Source organism: Amblyomma maculatum, chromosome 1 (assembly GCF_055883805.1).
Source record: "Amblyomma maculatum isolate TAMU_Amacu chromosome 1, ASM5588380v1, whole genome shotgun sequence".
In the NCBI taxonomy this organism is placed as follows: domain Eukaryota; kingdom Metazoa; phylum Arthropoda; class Arachnida; order Ixodida; family Ixodidae; genus Amblyomma; species Amblyomma maculatum.
Window position 1 is genome coordinate 345,752,725 of NC_139344.1, and position 18,012 is coordinate 345,770,736.

At 44.6% G+C, this 18,012-nt stretch overlaps 2 protein-coding genes across 2 annotated transcripts; both read left to right on the plus strand.

Annotated features, from left to right (window-relative positions):
• Positions 1-7,920: 7,920 nt before the first annotated feature.
• Positions 7,921-10,933, plus strand: LOC146207658 (cystatin-A2-like). Its single transcript, XM_084589483.1, has 3 exons — positions 7,921-8,174; positions 9,382-9,483; positions 10,266-10,933. Exons 1-3 carry the CDS (start codon positions 8,097-8,099, stop codon positions 10,386-10,388), a joined length of 303 nt encoding a protein of 100 aa, XP_084445609.1. The 5' UTR covers positions 7,921-8,096; the 3' UTR covers positions 10,389-10,933.
• A 4,690-nt stretch (positions 10,934-15,623) lies between these two features.
• Positions 15,624-17,063, plus strand: LOC146207659 (cystatin-B-like). The gene is made up of 3 exons (XM_084589493.1): positions 15,624-15,807; positions 15,896-15,997; positions 16,881-17,063. Exons 1-3 carry the CDS (start codon positions 15,736-15,738, stop codon positions 17,001-17,003), a joined length of 297 nt encoding a protein of 98 aa, XP_084445619.1. The 5' UTR covers positions 15,624-15,735; the 3' UTR covers positions 17,004-17,063.
• Positions 17,064-18,012: the final 949 nt, after the last annotated feature.

Sequence of the window (18,012 nt, forward strand, 5' to 3'; positions counted from 1 at the left end):
CGCAGTGGTTACTGCGCTCAGCTACTGTTCCCAAGGACGCGGGATCGAATCCCGGCCTCAGTGGCCGCTTTTCGATGGAGGCGAAAAACAAGGCGCCCGTGTGCTGTGCGATGTCAGTGCACGTTAAAGAACCCCAGGTGGTCGAAATTTCCTGAGTCCTCCACTACGGCGTCTCTCATAGCCTGAGACGCTTTGGGACGTTAAACCCCACAAACCAAATCAAACCAATTTTATTGTGCATCAAAGGGTGTACATTCTGGCAGATATCAACAAACCAGAGGTGTTCCTCGAGGGACAGTTTTCTCGCCCGCGCTCTTTACCATTTTATTGAGCTCTATTCGCACTCATCAAAAAGTTCGCACGTATGTCTATGCAGATGACATCGCATTGTTTACTGCAGCACCTGACACTCAAAGCCTCAATGGGTGCCTGCAATCATACCTGAGCTCCTTTCAGAATTGGTTATGTGACACGATTTACATTAAATGTAAAAAAGTGTGTTGTCCTTATTTTCCAAACTAAGGGTCCAGTAAACCTTTCTCTAACATTTCAGCAAGAAACGATTCCTCAAGTTGTCTTTGAAGTATCTGGGTGTCATTTTGATGATAATCTGACATAGAGGGATTGCATTGACCATGTTGCAGCAAAATGGGCTCGTGCTGTGGGTATGTTGCGCAGGTTAAGCAAACCCAGGTCTGGAATGCGGCGAGATGTTTTTTTAATGATTTATGTTATGTGCTTCCGGCCAATTTTAGAATTTGGATCTGTGTTGTTTTCTGGTTCTCCTGCTAACAAAATTCGTCTGCTCGTTTTTTTGGAGCGGGAAGCGCTTAGGTTATGCCTTGGGCTCCCCAAATTTGTGGCTAACAATATACTTTACCTTGAAGCCCGAACACCACAGTTGATAGCCAGATTACAATTTTTGGCTATCCAGACGTACCTAAGAATATGTGAATATCATTTCCATCGCTCACTGTTAATTTTTTGTAGCCCGCTGGCTTCCTTTTTCGGAGTCGACTGGCCTCGGTTTCATACCCCACAGGTAATACTATAGTGCAAAATTTGTTACAACCCTTAGACGTAATCCTTTCTAACATCCTTCCAACGAAAGTCAGTGGATCTTCAGTTCAAATTGTCTATGATGACATTTTCCCCAAAAGCGCAAAAACACTTATCACCTCGCATTTTAAATGTATTATTAGAAGATCATTTACAAAGTCTTCCCATTAGCATAACGATAACAACTGCTGCCTCTCAATGTCATGAAAAGGCAGGCGTTGGAATATATACTGTCCGCTTAGCTAGACTGGGCTTTTTCTGTTCCTCTTCCGGATTTCACCCCAATTTTCCAGGCAGAGTTTCTGGCGGTGGTGCTTGCTCTGCTTAAACTAGACCCACAGTACTCAGCAATGGCTGTAAGTACAGTACAGACTCTTATTCCTTATGCTCGTCGCTTTCTTCGAATATCTATTCGCCAATCTTAAACACCTTTCCTTCATTGCTCCCTTCACATTTGAGCCTCATACATGTAGTGTAGGTACCAGGTCACAATAATGTGACAGTCAATGAGGCTGCTGATAGTCTAGCTAAAGAGTCTCTGAACATCCTCGTGTTGCCTATCCTTCCGGCTACAGCGTACATAACAGCAGCGCGATTTCGTAGCCATTACTTATTAAGCTCGCAGACTGGATCTATTTTAACATCAGATGACTACCTGCATCTGAAGTATTCCTGGAGTAGGAAACCATGTCAATCACGGCGTACTGAAGTCTCTCTAACCAGGCTGCGCTGCTGTATTCCGCCTCTAAATTTCTATATGCACAGGTCTGGCTTGGCGCTTACTCCCGTCTGCGCGTTCTACGGGGAACCGGAAACAATAGAACATTTCTTGCTGTTTTGCCGCCGTTTCACCATGATGAGTAGACGGTATTTGGAGAAGCCGTTGCAACAGCTGGGACTTAATTTGAACACCCGATCTTACTATTGTTCGGTGCCAACTGCTTGGGTACAGACACAGGTCTGTTTTTACCGCCATTCAAATCTTTTTATTAGAATCTAAACGTCTGCCTTGCTAATATGCATTGATTTTTTTTTAATCTGTAGATACATATCTCAGTGTTCTCTTGCGTGCGTTATGAATTCTCCTTTTTATTTTGGTTTTTCATATTTTACTTTCCTCCTGTCTTCCCTAGCAATCATTTCAATTTTTTTGCGATGTAGTTATACATCTCAAAAACAAATATCTCTGCACCCCAATTCTTGGCCGATCCCCCCGTGTGGGCATGTGCCATCAATTTAGAGGAGAACAACAACAACATAGTCCATAACATAAGTTGCGCCAAGCACGCTGACGATACACAAGATCTTTTCTTAGCGAATCCTGTGCTGATTAACTTATCAATAGAACTTTAATCCTTTGCTATCGGCCAAATGGTCAAACGTTAATGGTATGGTAGGCAACTATAGCAAAACCAAGACTGCATGTTTTAGGCCCCTTAGCCTGTATATTACTGTAAGCAGTGACCGAGAGCTCGAAAATAACATCACTGAAGTTTTGGGCAGATTTACATCGCTAAACGTCATGAGAGTCCGAAAATACACATACATACATACATACATACATACATACATACATACATACATACATACATACATACATACATACATACATACATACATACATACATACATACATACATACATACATACATACATACATACATACATACATACATACATACATACATACATACATACATACATACATACATACATACACACACACACACACATACATACATACATACACACATACATACATACATACATACATACATACATACATACATACATACATACATACATACATACATACATACATACATACATACATACATACATACATACATACATACATACATACATACATACATACATACGTACGTACGTACATACGCTAACAGGAAAGGCAAGAAGAATTCAATATGGCACAGTATGAATATATGAATCCACCTAATTGAGAGCACAGTACAGAAGCAACAACATGTTAATAAGAGCCATTTCTTTTCACTGGGCCTTTTGTATTGCCTTCTACGGAATCACACACACACACACACACACGGGTAATGTCTAACCGATTATTAAGTCCCATTCAGAGATCTGAGACACAGTAAGCAATTCCAGTAGCAGAAAAAGAAACAGTAATCGGAAAGCACTATCAGCTGGCATTACCCATTGTCAGGGTCGTTAAGGTATCGACTGACGAGATTGCAAAGACAAGAACACAGCGACGAGGGGCGGCATGAGGCGATATCAAGTTCGCACATTCTTCGGCATTATCGAGTCACCGAAATAAAGAACCCCATTTGCTCACGCCCCCTCACCAGGAGAGGAATCGGCGACCACTCATTTATCTCGGCTGACAAGACAATAGCTATTATCTTCAGGTAGCAGAGCAAGCACTCTTAAAGGGAACAGCTCAATCGGTTGAAATTGATGACGTAGGCTAATTGAGGTCTGAATCTTTTCATTCGGCTGTACTCGCTCGGAGATCTAATACTCTTCGATGAACATCAAAATGAAGAGAATTAGACGCACACGAGGTGATGGTTCTGAATGTGCTAAACCGCGTCACTGCTATATGCCACCATAAATCTAGCGCCTTTCAATTTTGGTTCGTCATAGGAGGCGTGGTGAATTCGTCGTTACTCAAAAATAAGTGAAGTGCCTCCTTTTCTTCGCCACACTAAGTATGTTTGTCTTTACATACTATTTGATGTTTCTTACAAATAAAGAGAGCACTATGGGCTATGTTCGAAGACGGAAAGGGAACGTTAACGCCAATATCGTTTTATTTTGATACCATACCGAAGCGGATAACTTCACGCGAATGAGCCAAGTGTTAACGCAAAGCTGGGGGAAGGGGGGGGGGGGGAAGGGGGGGAGTTGAAATAATTGCTTCTTCTCTCGCCATGCGAACCCCGAATAGTCTGCTGCGGTTACGCGCGTATGTCATATACGTGGTGGCGAAGAACCCTAAATTTCTGCGTATTAGCTAGTCGTAAAAATATTAATGGCACGACTTGAGAAGACTACATCCACCAGGTATCACAGCCTAAGATAACCAAAATTTAAAGCAAAAGACGGAATACCCAAACAAACTGAGAGCTGTTGAAAGTACTGTAGTCTATAGTCGGCGGTGTTTTTCTGTTCTCAAAAGTTAATTCATTAGTAAAAACTAATTATCTGACTTTGCAATTACTGGTCTCAAGAAAAACATGTCAATGCAGAAGTTGTACACCATCTTGAAAAAACAGTTGATTAAATGCTCGCACCATGCAGGCCCCATTACATTAACACACACACATACAAATACCCCCCCCCCCCCACACACACACACACACACAAAGAAAAAAACTCCCATGTCACAGTGGGGCTGCTTTAGGGTTCTCGAAAAAAAAAATGCGTATCACAACAAAAACAGTGATTCCTTAGGGAGTGAGAAGAAAGTAAAGCACTTTAATATTTATTATGGTTTATTCTGCTATTATTCTATTAGTCTATTAGTCAATTCTCTTATTCTACTTTGTTATTCGAAGGTGACAGCACTCTTCACGATGAGGCATTGCGTCTACATTGGGCGAGAGCTGCGCGCCAGCAGCTGTGGCTCTTTTGCGTAAAGCTTTTATGTCCTACCACAAGTGTTATCATGGCTCAAACGTTTCAATGAACTATTTCCATGATATGGTCTGCAATTTTCGAATTGAAACTTTAGCATTGAAACAGATAATTATATACTGACAATTACAATTTTCTAATTAATTAAACTTTGAAAGCAATAAATGCACTGCAGTCTATGTCTTGCTACTCCAAATAGCCCTAAATTGGTTCCACTTAGCTAGGACACACTGTCATGTCCGAAAAGCTTAGTTACATTCACGGTTTTTACCACAGAAAAACATATTCTGTAGTTAATTGAAATTAATCCATTATTTCCACAGCGCTCTTCTGCACAAGTTAAATTAACAAAATTTTAGGTCACTGGCTAATGCGCTTCTTGCGAGTTGGTTGCATGGGACGCGCTAGGCTTTCCTCCGTGCTCTCCAGCATGCTCGCAGTGACGACAGTAAAGTCCAGAATACCAACCCACCACCTCACCCTCCCTAAGCCACAGGGACTATGCGTTCTGGCGAATACTCCAGGGCTGCACGCTCCTTTTCTCTTCTCTTTTCTCTCATTATTGTCCCATATCTCGGCCTGCAAGGGCTTTCTGCGCATTACCAAAAGTCACCCGCATCCTTCTAGGCTGCCCGGTGGATCCTCCCTCTCTGGACCCGCAGCATTCAAGACCTGAAAGGCCTGGGAGGCCGCATTCCGATTCGAGGAACCTGCACAAAAAAAAAAAAAAAAAAAAAAAAGATCGCCACCGGCAGGGCCATCGTCATGGACCGTCATCACATGATCGCATGCATGTGGGGCTGTGTCGGGGCCCAAAGCCCATATGGGCTGAGCACTTTTTGTTTCAATAAAGTTTTCACCATCATTCACTGACAAAAATACCGAGATCAAAGAAACACTGCGGAAACACCACGAATCAATAGAACTTTAATCTTTTTGGAAATTATATCGAGCATGAATAGAACCACGATACAACACGTTTGCAAAACCAGGCCCCCCCCCCCCCCCCCCCCCCCAGCACAAGACCAAACCAACATTATATTGCAGAACGTACCCTCTGAACAGAACACTCTCTTTCCTTTTTAAAGTTAAGTTAGAGCCAGACCTAGCGGTATTCAGGCGCCTATATACAAGGAGTCCTGCAGTGTATGCGGCCGAGAACTGATGGCACATCAATGCCGTGGTATGTACTCATGTTTGTATGACCACTCGAAATGGAATGCCTCTCATGTTGTCGGAGAGCGTGGGCGAAGTAATGTGAAAGCGCATTCGTATATGATAACTCGCTACTCTCAACGCATGTGTTTCTCATTTAAAAATAAGGGGAACATTTGTCACCGGTAGATGCTCTAGACGTGGGTTGTCACAAACCAGAGCGTTGTTAATAACAGATATGAGGTCAGTATGCAATACCTTGCTTTCCAAAGCGCAACTCAAGGGTGCATCGGAGTAACACATCCTTTTGTCATGCCATACCGCGAACTGTCATGTGCTGGAAAAACACGCGATCACCATTTACATGTTGAGTACACGTTCACCATAAAAGGTGCTGATGTGCCAAGAGTTTGCTCTGGCACACGCGTGGTGTGATCATATCGAAGCCGATATTGGTGTAAACACAAACGGGAAGGGCGAAGAGCAAACTCACGTGTGGTCTTATCTGCGATTTATCTATCAGAGCCTAATTTAGTGAGTGACCCATCGCAAAAAGAAGCAGAACAAAATTCACGCGCCATTTACGATCACGCGATCCTGGTGCGGCACGTGTTCATCAGTGCTTGTGGTTGACAGTACTGTGAACAGAATTAGTTTTAAATTGATGGTAAAGAGTTCATTGCGAGCAAATTTTTCGCCGCTGGTAGGTTACTAGAAAAAGAAAGCCAAAGATGTCACGCAAATGAACAAAAAAAAAATCAAAAAGAAAGAAAACATCTGAAAATTTAACGTAACACCCTATGCTAAGTTCGTTGCATAGTTAGTACAAAAACATCAGCGGTAAAAAAGCTTAAGGGCAAAAAGCGGTATGCACAAAACAATCAGGTCAGGAAGAAAAAAATAGAGACTTCAGTATAACCAAGTATAACGTTGCTTGAGAAAATCATGAAGTTCAAAACAAAGCTATGACGTTAAAGGACGCTTCAGGGCTAAACACTGTTCAATCTGAGCATCCAAAGAAATGTTTTATTTACATGAATGAACTGCCTTCATTTTACATGTTTGTACTAAAGTGATTATTATTCCTTGACTTTTCGCACTCTTTTTTTCTAAGTAGGCTGGGCACTGCTATATGATATTTTTTTTATGCCTGTCAAGATGATGGTGCATTCACTGGCTACCATGGTCAGCCAAAGATCGACGTATGTGCTCAGGATGACTCGCAGATTATTTTTATGTAAAAGAAATTGGCGAACAAATTGTATTGTATTGTATTGTATTGTATCGTATTGTGTTGTATTGTATTGTATTGTATTGTATTGTATTGTATTGTATTGTATTGTATTGTATTGTATTGTATAATGTGACTGTTTGAAGTTCGACAAAACAACTTGTTAGGGTTGGTGTGGAATTACACCCTACATCTTCCCAAACAAGACCAAGAAAGAATATTGTTTTACGGTTCGTTATTTTTGCTTGTTCTTGTCTGTTATTTTGTAGCTGTTGCAGAAATAAACTACTTGCTAGCCGTCCTCACCAGGAAGCGAAAGTATAGGCTGAATCTACATCGTAGTTCACTGGTGGAATGTGATGCCGCCTCTGCGCTCCAGGAGTAAAAGCGAGTTGACGGCAACTTACCGGCTTCTCTAAATACAAGGCGTGTGGAATTCGTGTAAAATGTTGTGCAAGTAAATAACGGCATTTCGTCGATAATCTATGCGGAAATTTCTGGCGGATTTGTTTTGCAAGGCAAGCAACTCAAATGAAGCAAGTGGATCGCACTGTTCTTCTCTGTAAGTTCATGCAACAAATATAGAGTGCCTATCAAAAAAACACCCGATTACTCCCCGTCACAACTACAGGTAGATGATCGCGTATTGCGTCAGACCACTACATCCGCATCACCATCTTCCGTTACGTCATCGGCTTTCCTGTCAGCAGCTGTGGCGTTCCCGTTTATCAGCGGAAAGCGTTACTAACGGCCATGTGCCGCGCTCCGAGTCTGTCTCGTCCAGCCACGCTATCGGTGACGTGTGCGGTCGGGGGCACGAGGTGCATGCGAGCTGAAGCCCGTACTATACAAACAATGGCGGTGAGATTACGCCGTCCAAAGTCAGGTGCCCACGGGGTCATTGTGTGTGACCGCCGGCACGCCTCCCGTCTTCGCAGGAGCTTTAAAAGCGGCGGCGGTGCCTGTCACCGCAGCATTGCCCTGAACAGAACTTATTACTGTCAACGTGCACGCATTCATTCATCGAGCAGACATGGCAGGCACGAAGGTCGGAGGACTGTCGGAGGAACTCAAGCAGCCCAATGCCACCGTGCAGGAGATCTGCGAAAAGGTATCACTCGTTTGGTTTGCCTTTCTCACTTCGTTAATTAAATTACGGAATCGACTCTGAACGATAGACTGACCAAGCCCCACTTCAATGAGGGCTGGTGCAAATCGAATTGCTGCTTACTCTTGCCAGGCAGCTGTGAAGCGGCCACATAGTTTATCTCAAGTCAGTGAGTCGATCAACCAATCCTTTTTTTTTTATTGCGAAAGCAATACTGCTCGCAATTTGAGCCTTCAGCGTGGAACGGCGGTAACCACCATTGACCTTTGGCCTTTAGACGACCACCGTAGACGACCCCAAGCTGGCAGAAGCTGCCAACTTGAGTATCTCGTTTCACATGGGACGGTTATGTCCCAATCAGCCTGCTAGGACCCTGGCATTCAGGTTACCCCTATAAGCCGCTAAGGCACGTTCATATCGGTTGGTTAAAGGGGGGCTTTATATGTGGGCTGAGGAAGAATAAAAAAAGAAGAAAAAGAAGAAGAAGAAGAACGCTCGGTCACCCGCAGCCAATGCTTTCGCTCAATATTTGGTTCAGCAGCGTTGAACCCTTGCAATTTTTTATTCTCACAAGAGAAAAGATACACTGAATGAACTAAAAAAATAAAAAATAAAAAAACATGGAACCTTTACAATCGTGTTCTGAAGGCTCCTGCTAGTTATCTGACAGCTGTCGGCGGCAGTGTCAGCTTAAAAGATAAAGGGACAACAGTGTATTCTTAACTGCCGTTTAAATGGCCTTAGAGGTACGTTTGAAGTAATTAATACCCTAGTCAACGGATGGATTTGATGTCATTGGAAACTATAAAGGGAGCAAGTTAGACATGAGCGCACCGGCGTCTGGACCGCATGAACACAAGCATTACTTCAAAGTAATGGAGGAGGAAAAAGAGTCAACGAAAACATTTGTTCAGTGCTAAGTGAGATTCGCTGTAGCCACTTTAGATTGTCAACTCAAAGATTACGGAGCTTACACAGAGGCGCTGGATTCCCCGAAAGCTCTAATCCGCTCGGTCAACATAACGATGTGTTAAGTATAGCGGCGGAGATAAAATACGATAAGAAGTCGTGTGCGCGTTGTCGGGATGCTTGGAATTAAAAGTATTGGCCACCTTACTAACAGTGTTTCTGCCTTTTTAAAGAGATTTTCTCTGAAGAAGTCGACAGCGGCGTGTTAAGGCAATAAGTTATTGATTTGCGTGATCCCCAGATCCGTCCGGAAGTGGAGAACAAGCTTGGGCAATCCCTCGAGGACTTCAAGCCCGTCAACTACAGGACACAGGTTGTGAACGGAGTCAATTACTTCATCAAGGTACGTTGTATAATATCGTGTGTACCAGTACGAGAGGACTTGTATTTTAACTATCAGTATTCATTTTGTCAGCTCACACAGAGCGGCACTGTCGTAATCGCGCATAAAGACCTATCATGTTCGAAATATACCGAATTGGAACTCATCCTGTTACTTTATGTGCAGGACATGAAAAACATGTGCGTAAGGTCCATGGTCGTTTTTAGTTTCGCTATACGAACAAAACAGACGCACACGCCTGTAATGTACACCTCATCTACACGACATCTAAAGTATTTTCAGCAATCCGACATATAGCACCAGCGGCCGAGAAGCTGATACCTCTATCTCTATGCGGGTCTGTCAGTAAACAGCTATAATCATTGCCCGATGTTGTCACCAAGCTTGAACAGGACCCCGCGACTCAGCTTCAGCCGTTTAAATATCCATAAACTCGTTTCTAGCATTTATGAAGTCACTATCAGGCAGCTTTTTGCCCCTGTATTAGCTTCTTTATCCTTTTTTCGAGCTCTTCTAGCGCAAAAACGTCGAAACACTACACATCTGGTTGCAGCCGCAACATATTAACTTTCCCGTAGCGCCAAGCACTGTCCTGAATAAGCTGCAGACAAACGATAATCAATTCCCATGCAATATCGATATTAGTCAGCATTCCTACAAACGAAACTCTCATCGATGTCCCAGCTTTCACTTTGTCAACTCGGTGGTAAAGATTTTTAAATATGTATTTAGCATGGCCATAGAAGAATTTACTGAAAAAACACTTTATGCCCGACCCACAGGTCCAGGTAGGCGCCGACCAGTACATCCACGTTCGGGCGCACAAGAGCATCGGAGGCGATATCTCCTTCGTCGCCTTACAGGAGAACAAGTCCCTTGATGACCAACTGGAGCACTTTGACTGAGCAACATCGACAGCACAAGAGATCTGTAAACACATCAGTTATGAAACCACGCAACGTATTCTAGACCTACTGCTTGGCCAATTTCTAAATTAATCGAATCTAACAGTTATAATTAGATAGAGGCGCCATTTTTGGTCTGCTTAAACAGCTATTAAAGGCGCCTCTTAAGTTCTCCTTTTTGCATTCCTTAATCAGTTCGTTTAGAGGCCGCAAGTTGCGTGGAATCCAAAGAACCTCCAATATTCGGGCCATTTATTGCCATGGGAAGAATTTCGCAACTGTAGTGATAATTCTGTTCAATAATAATCAAGCTGATTAGAGACTATAGTTGTCGCCTGCAAGCCGTGGATGCCGCCAGCTGTCGTGAGTTGAATCACGGCGGGCTCAAGAAAACGATCAAAGCGTGACGTCGCCTGGCAGAGAATGACGTATATTTATAACTTTTTAACGTGAACGCTAGTCAGTGTAACTATGTTGTTTGTTATATGACGCAAGTGATGCCAGAAACAGAGATTTTATGAATAAAAGGTCATACTGAAAAAAAAGTCATAGAGTGCTGTATTTTGCTTCGGCAATAGCCGCGGCGCATTTATTTCTTCGGGTTGTGGGGCACTACTACACCGTTGATAAACAGAAGCAAAATAAAAATAAAGAATGCGTGCGCACGTAATTCACATCAGCATAAGCGGAAACAGTAAAAATGCAGCAACGCTTCCGAGGTAATATCATGCGGGGTGCTGCATAATGTAATATATATATATATATATATATATATATATATATATATATATATATATATATATATATATATATATATATATATACAAGTGAAAAATTGCTTCATACTGTTTCCAAGTTTATTTGGAGTCGACGTTTCGGCAGGAGCCATGCCTTTCTCAAGACTGTGAAATACTGTGAAAGACTTGAGAAAGGCAGGGCTCCTGCCGAAACGTCGACTACAAATAAACTTGGAAACAGTATGAAGCAATTTTTCACTTGTATGTATATATATATATATATATATATATATATATATATATATATATATATATATATATATATATATATATATATATATATATATATATATACAGCATGAACAGGTTTCAGATCTTGTGTTGGGTTTGGATTTCTGTGATAACGAAGCAGCTGGTGAAGTACAGGTAACTGCAGATCTACTGTGAGTGGATGGGGAGAATGTCGTAAACATATTTCCCGCCCGCAATGTCTTGTGACCCAAAGGGTATACCGAAATCCTGAAAGAGTAATGCTAACATCCCTATTAAAAAAACATCCCTATTATTATTCCATGGAGGCACAAGTGCCCCGCATTAATTTTTGTCTAATGTGCGTTCATACGATATCATGTGCGAACAATATATAGCATTTATGCGGTATATACCATATCAAACCGTAATATAAATTCATATGAAAGTTAAAAATATATATATACAGATTGATCAGCTCACTGCCCGCTGTCTACAACGTTGCCTATAACCCACTGTCATGCTAACTGATATCCCAGGCCTCTGTGATATCAGTTCCAAAGTATACCAAAGAATACTTTGGATCTGTGCGTTATGGCTGCGGGGATCAGAAAAATCTGGGAAATACCTACAGCCACGCCGTCGCTTCAGCGAAGATGTCTGCAGCGAGCGTTTCTTCTCCCACCTCTTAGTTATTTCAACTCTGCTATCCGCACAAGACAGTGACCGTGGCCGACGGTCCTCGCTTCCTTTGTAATTCCATAAACACGTTCTTATGTAATAATGTATACAGCAAAACTGACATAGCACGAGAGCGGTATCCGTTACTGAATACTGCCTGGAAAATTCCCCAGACTATTGACGGGCAAACCATGGCCAAAGGTTGGCTAAGTCAGTTAATGCTTTGGCTCTACGCATTGGCCCGAGGTCGTTTGCATTATGAATGGCCAGATTAAGGACAACTCAGATCCCCAACCTGGGCAGTGGTGGTGGTGAACACACTTACTTAGACAAAGGAAGTTAGCGAAGACGAGTGGGACCTTTACCTCTACTTAGTACAGAACTCGAGAGCTGAGTATTGCTGACCAGCAGCCTCGTTAAACTAAGCAACGTCCGCCACCGAATTGAGAGCTGAGCTGCTAAGCTTAATTCTAGGTATCCGGTGAGAGGGTGGGCTGAATATTTGCGTTATGTTGGTTAGCCCATATAAACTACGTACAGAAAGCGGACTCCGAGCAGTATTGACATGCTTATCCCTGTAAGGTATATAGGTATAGACTGATTATTAAAATAGATGATCGAGCTCGACCTGAGGAGTCATTGTAGATCGATTGACTGTTTGGCCGGCCCAGTCTTCAGCTGATCGCAGTTTCAGAAGTTGAGTGTTTCCCATGTATCGCAACATCGAATACATCACGAAGGCTAACAAGGATGACAAACTATGTATTTTAACCCTTAAAATCATGGTCTTGTAAAGCGTCTCGCGCGGGTCCGCGAGTTAATCGTTCCTGTGTTGATGCATAAAATGATATGCGATAACGTTTGGTCCAAATTACCCAGGTAGGTGAGAAATCGCCCAAAAACTCTCTCAGGCTTTGCTTTTGCAATAAATAGGTTTGGTTTGGTTTGATTTGTAGGGTTTAACGTCCCAAAGCGACTCGAGCTATGAGAGACGCCGTAGTAGAGGACTCCGGGAATTTTGACCACCCAACGCCTCTAAAATACAAAGCAGTGTAAGAGGCGTTGGACCACCTGGGGTTATTAAACGTGCACTGACATCACACAGCACACGGACGCCACTCTGTTTCCCCTCCATCGAAACACAGCCGCCGATGGTCGGGTGCGAACCCGGCAACCCTGGGCGTAGTAACTGCACACCCATTGCGGGGCTATTTCATTAAAAAATTGGCTGTGGTTTAGCTTCGGTTAAACCTATAGTGTGAAGCGATAGCTGAAGCATGGTTACATAGGGTAAACCTCTTTATTCAGCAGAAGGTTTTTCTTTGGTTATAGATATATGGAGAGACTGCGGTGATCCGTAAAGAAGTTCGTCTTGGTTTGGACTTCGCATATTCCGTATCCATGGCGCAGCTACGACCGAGGCGCGCCTCAATGCATACTCGAGATTGACGTCAGTGATCATTTCTCACCACGCAGCTACTCACGTGTTAAGCTACTTCCCACACACATCAACTGACCTTTGATCCCCAGAAATGTGGCGCCGCAAACACAAACACATGCGAAGAGACACAACACGCGCGCACACTACCAACTGTATTATGGATCTGAACACATTTCCTCTTCACCACTCCTCTTCTTCTACACTCAAGTACAGCTTCTCATCATCTAACCCCTCAAGCTGATATTTTGACCTTTGATCCTTGACCTTTTGTACAGACATAGGTACCTAAAGTATTGGTAGTGGCTTTAGTTCCAACTTGACCTTGAGCTTTTTGAAGGTCATCGCGAGCATACTCGTTTTCTGTGGACACCTCATCCGCGCCGTAAGGGAAGGGAGGGAGGTGGGAGTGAAACTGAAAAGAGAGAAAGAGGAGCCGTAGTGGAGGGCTACGGAGCAATTTCGACCGCCTGGGGATCTTTAACGTGCGCTGACATCGCACAGCACACGGATGCCTCTTAGAGTAGTTGTGGCTGTAGGAAGAAGGAAAAGAAAATGCACGGGACTGCTACAGGCTCTGTAGCTGTGCCACCTGATTAAAAAAACTGATTTATTTATAGGAAGGGAAAGGCGCGGTAACTGTCTCACTTGATTTCTGTGGACACCGCAACCGCGCCGTAAGGGAAGGGAGGAAGATGGGAGTGAAAGCGGAAAGAGAGAAAGAGGAGCCGTAGTGGAGGGCTACGGAGTAATTTCGACCACCTGGGGATCTTTAACGTGCGCTGACATCGCACAGCACACGACGCCTCTTCGTTTCGCCTCCATCGAAACGCAGCCGCCGAGGTCGGGTTCGAACCCGGGTACTCCGGCACAGTAGTCGGGCGTCTTACCACTGCACCACCCCGGCGGGGCTAGCTGTGCCACCTCCGCTTCCTCGTGCAGACAGAAGAGAAAATAGAGAAGAAAAGGAAGAGGGAAAGAAAGACGCGCGCCGCAACAACAGCCGTCCTCCACCACCGAAGTGGTGGCGGGTGCAATGACGGCCTACAACAGATGAAAATTCAGTGGCAGGCTAGCCCCCGCCGCAAGCGGCGGTGACCTACCTGGTTCCAGCCCTATCAGGGGAGTACCTGCCTTGACCTCTTAGAGTATTATTGCTTTCGCAATCAAAGAGAGTACTGATTGATTGATTGATTGATTGATAGGAAGGGAAAGGCGCGGTAACTGTCTCACTTGTATTTCTGTGGACACTTCAACCGCACCGTAAGGGAAGGGAAGGTGGGAGTGAAAGTGGAAAGAGAAAAGAAAGGAGCTGTAGTGGAGGGCTGCGGAGTAATTTCGACCACATGGGGATCTTTAACGTGCGCTGCTTTCCAGTTGTGCGGCGACTGACGTAATGCGAATTAACTGGAAAAAGACGGCATTTTTTAATTTGCTCTTAGCTGTAATGCTATGGCAGTTTCAAGAGTAACCTTTGCTTGATGGAGCAGTTGTAGTTGGCTTGGTAAATAAAACAGCTCTCTTATGTACTGACTACATTTGTTACACTACAAAAAGACGTTCACGCTAAGTCCCAAGGAATCAAATTTTGCTATCACAAGTGAGTAAACTGTGGCCGGCTATGTTACGTATATCAGAATGTAAAGACTGTTGTCAAGGCAAATATATACCTTCTGGGCAGAGTACCAACAAATTATGACAGAATTTAAAGCAATTCGTTTCAAAGCTGCAACACTCTCTGATGCCCTCCTGTGTTGACAGAATATCAAATTTTCGAAACTTCGCACGATAGCGGTAGTTTTATCATCGAAACCGCCCGCCGCCCATTTCGCGCAATGCTTCCGAACGTGCGAGTGGGACCCAACATGACGCCGACGAGAGCAGTGTTTCCACCTTGCAATTGATCTTGTCGCGGCATCTTTCGGATATTAAGCGAACTATAAAATGAAGTCCGCAAGGTTGTCACAAGGCGGCAGCAACTGTAACGTTCATTTTGTAGTTATTTTTGTTATGTTTCTAAACAAAACGACTAGATGGCAGCATAATACCACTCAATTCGATGGGAAGATTTTCGATTTCACGTAAGAACAAGCATAGAGAAACATGAGAATGAGTGACGTAGAAGTCACGAGTAGTGAGTCATTCCAGCAGCGCGCGCAAAGTGGGGGCGTTATAACAGAGGAGCTATTCACTTTCAGCCTACTGAGCCTAGTTTCTTTGTATCTTCCAGCTCTGGTCAATCATGCCGCTTTGTGGGGGACTGTCCGAGGAAGTTAAGGACGTCGATGTCATCGTCCAGGAGGTCTGCGAAAAGGTGCTGTTTTGTTTATTTCGCGCACGCAAGATGTTTCATTAACAATAGTGGGTGTGCTCATTGTTTACACCCATGGTCCTAATCGCAGGTCCGCTCCGAAGTGGAGACGAAGCTCGGGAAGAAATTCGACGAGTTCACTCCTCTGAAGTATCGCACGCAACTTGTGAACGGCATCAACTATTTCGTTAAGGTTAGTGTCAATCACCGCCACGCGATCGCTGCGTCAGCGGCAAAATGCAAGGCGGTGATCGCTGTTGGATCGTGATCCCAAACTCCGCGCATTTAGCCAAGCGCTAATGTATCTGCATGTCTCATAGTTACTACCATGCCACCGGGCGCTCGTTTTATCTGTATCACAGTTAAATGCATGTGGAAACTCAGTCGTACACAGTACGCCGGCGCGCTCGGCCACTCGGCGATGGGGTGTGTCCCCGCCTCGAGATCCTTGCGCGCGCTCTTGGAATTTCCACCGACAATTCGGAATCGTACTCGCGTGACTTTTAAACCGCAGGTACGCTTCACCAGTGATCAAATTTTGTACAATTTGGTTGATATGTTTCCCGAATGATGGTGGAGGAGGAACTTTCTACACTCCTCGGCCAACCACAGTCCCGTTCGAAAAATCATGCTTCCGCTGACGCCATGAGCGCAATTCGTTTGATTAATAGATCGAGCACACTGCCATGCATCTTCGAAAGTGCAGTGTCCGTGACAGTGTAAACATCGTGCATGGGCACATGCCAGTTTTGCAAGGTACAGTACAGCGCCTCAGCTGCGCATATGAACTGTCTCGCAACTTCCTCGTAGCAGCGGTGCGAGACGGTTTCCAAATGCAAGCAATGCCGGTGCCGATTTGTACGTGCTCGCGAGTCAACCACACAGGTCAGAGGCTTTCCCCATAGCGGAATCAGAGGCCGGGCCCATTCTTTAAATAACAGCTTCTCCTCAGTTTCTCAGCTTACAGTGAAAGAATGTACGAAAGCCAAGAATGTATCACGGCTGCGCGGAGACTTTTCAGGTCCCCTGGCTGCAACTTCACGAGGAAAATGTCACGAAAACTTTACTTTTCCCAGGTCCATGTCGGGGGCGGCCAGCACATTCACGTGCGTGCGCACAAGGCCTTCCAGGGCGAGGTATCATTTGCTGCCGTACAGGAGAACAAGACATTGGAGGAACCAATCGAGCATTTCCAGTGATGACTGCGTCAAAATATGAGACGGGGATCTGTAACTGATTTAATAAAGTTTATTTCTTCAGCCGCGCCTTACTGCTTCTGCAGCTTCAATGCGCGGAGTCTACGACGGCGCTTGTGCTGCGAAGTTAGCTGCTGCCTAACCACGGTTTTTACTCCTAACACCATGTGCCTAAAGAAGATGCAATCAAGTGCGCGCCGTAGCAACTTTCTCCCTTTACGGAAGGCGTCCATGTGTATGTACGAAGTGCGAGCTCCTTCCTACGCTCGCGATTCATTGCAGCGCCTCTAGACGGCTCCTTCCCATGTTCGCCACGTAGCTGATATCAGCCCGCGTTCACACCTGCTCACCGGGCGAAAACGTGCCTTCGGCTAGCGGCGCATGTTTTTAAAAGATTGGGTACGCCGCCAACCACACAGCTGCTTTCATCAAATGCCGCTAAAGCAATGCGCATGTGCGGTTCGTAGGCCCCACCGCCACTGCGCGGACATATTTCTAATTCTTGAGACACATAAGTACAAAGCCTCTCAGCGATCCGATGATTACGTACAGGGTCGTCCACGCTTAGGGTGAACATGCGAGTTCACGGCTGCATTATTCGAAACGCCATTCGAACCGGCGGTGCGTCGAAGTGAAGTGGCAGGACATTCGAAACACAATTTTGATGTCCCTCTGTGAGGCAGGTAACGGAGCGGTATTGATCTACTTGCATGCTCACCCTACACAGGACGCGGAAAGTTTCCTCGAGCGTTTGTTCCGGTACTTGAAAGCGGCCGATAAGCACTGGTAAAAGTGCAGTCGAAGGTTCGTTGCAAGGTGACGCTTTGTGCACTGAAGTGCCTCGAAGAGTCTGCGCCATCGGAGAAATGTTATCGAAGACTACATGTAGATATCTTGCACGGCGAGACTGACAGAACCATGAAACCGAAGGCACACACTAATGGATCGCACTCACAGGTGCAAACTTTATCTTGTACTCCAGTCAGCAAAGCAGGCTAGGCAATCTGAGACC

What these genes read in the sequence shown, in the direction of transcription:
- LOC146207658 (XM_084589483.1), top strand. Translation starts at nt 8,097, where the DNA reads ATGGCAGGCACGAAGGTCGGAGGACTGTCGGAGGAACTCAAGCAGCCC. An exon ending in TGCAGGAGATCTGCGAAAAG is followed by an intron (nt 8,175 to 9,381) that starts GTATCACTCGTT and finishes CGTGATCCCCAG; the next exon opens with ATCCGTCCGGAAGTGGAGAA. An exon ending in GAGTCAATTACTTCATCAAG is followed by an intron (nt 9,484 to 10,265) that starts GTACGTTGTATA and finishes CCCGACCCACAG; the next exon opens with GTCCAGGTAGGCGCCGACCA.
- LOC146207659 (XM_084589493.1), top strand. Translation starts at nt 15,736, where the DNA reads ATGCCGCTTTGTGGGGGACTGTCCGAGGAAGTTAAGGACGTCGATGTC. An exon ending in TCCAGGAGGTCTGCGAAAAG is followed by an intron (nt 15,808 to 15,895) that starts GTGCTGTTTTGT and finishes TCCTAATCGCAG; the next exon opens with GTCCGCTCCGAAGTGGAGAC. An exon ending in GCATCAACTATTTCGTTAAG is followed by an intron (nt 15,998 to 16,880) that starts GTTAGTGTCAAT and finishes TACTTTTCCCAG; the next exon opens with GTCCATGTCGGGGGCGGCCA.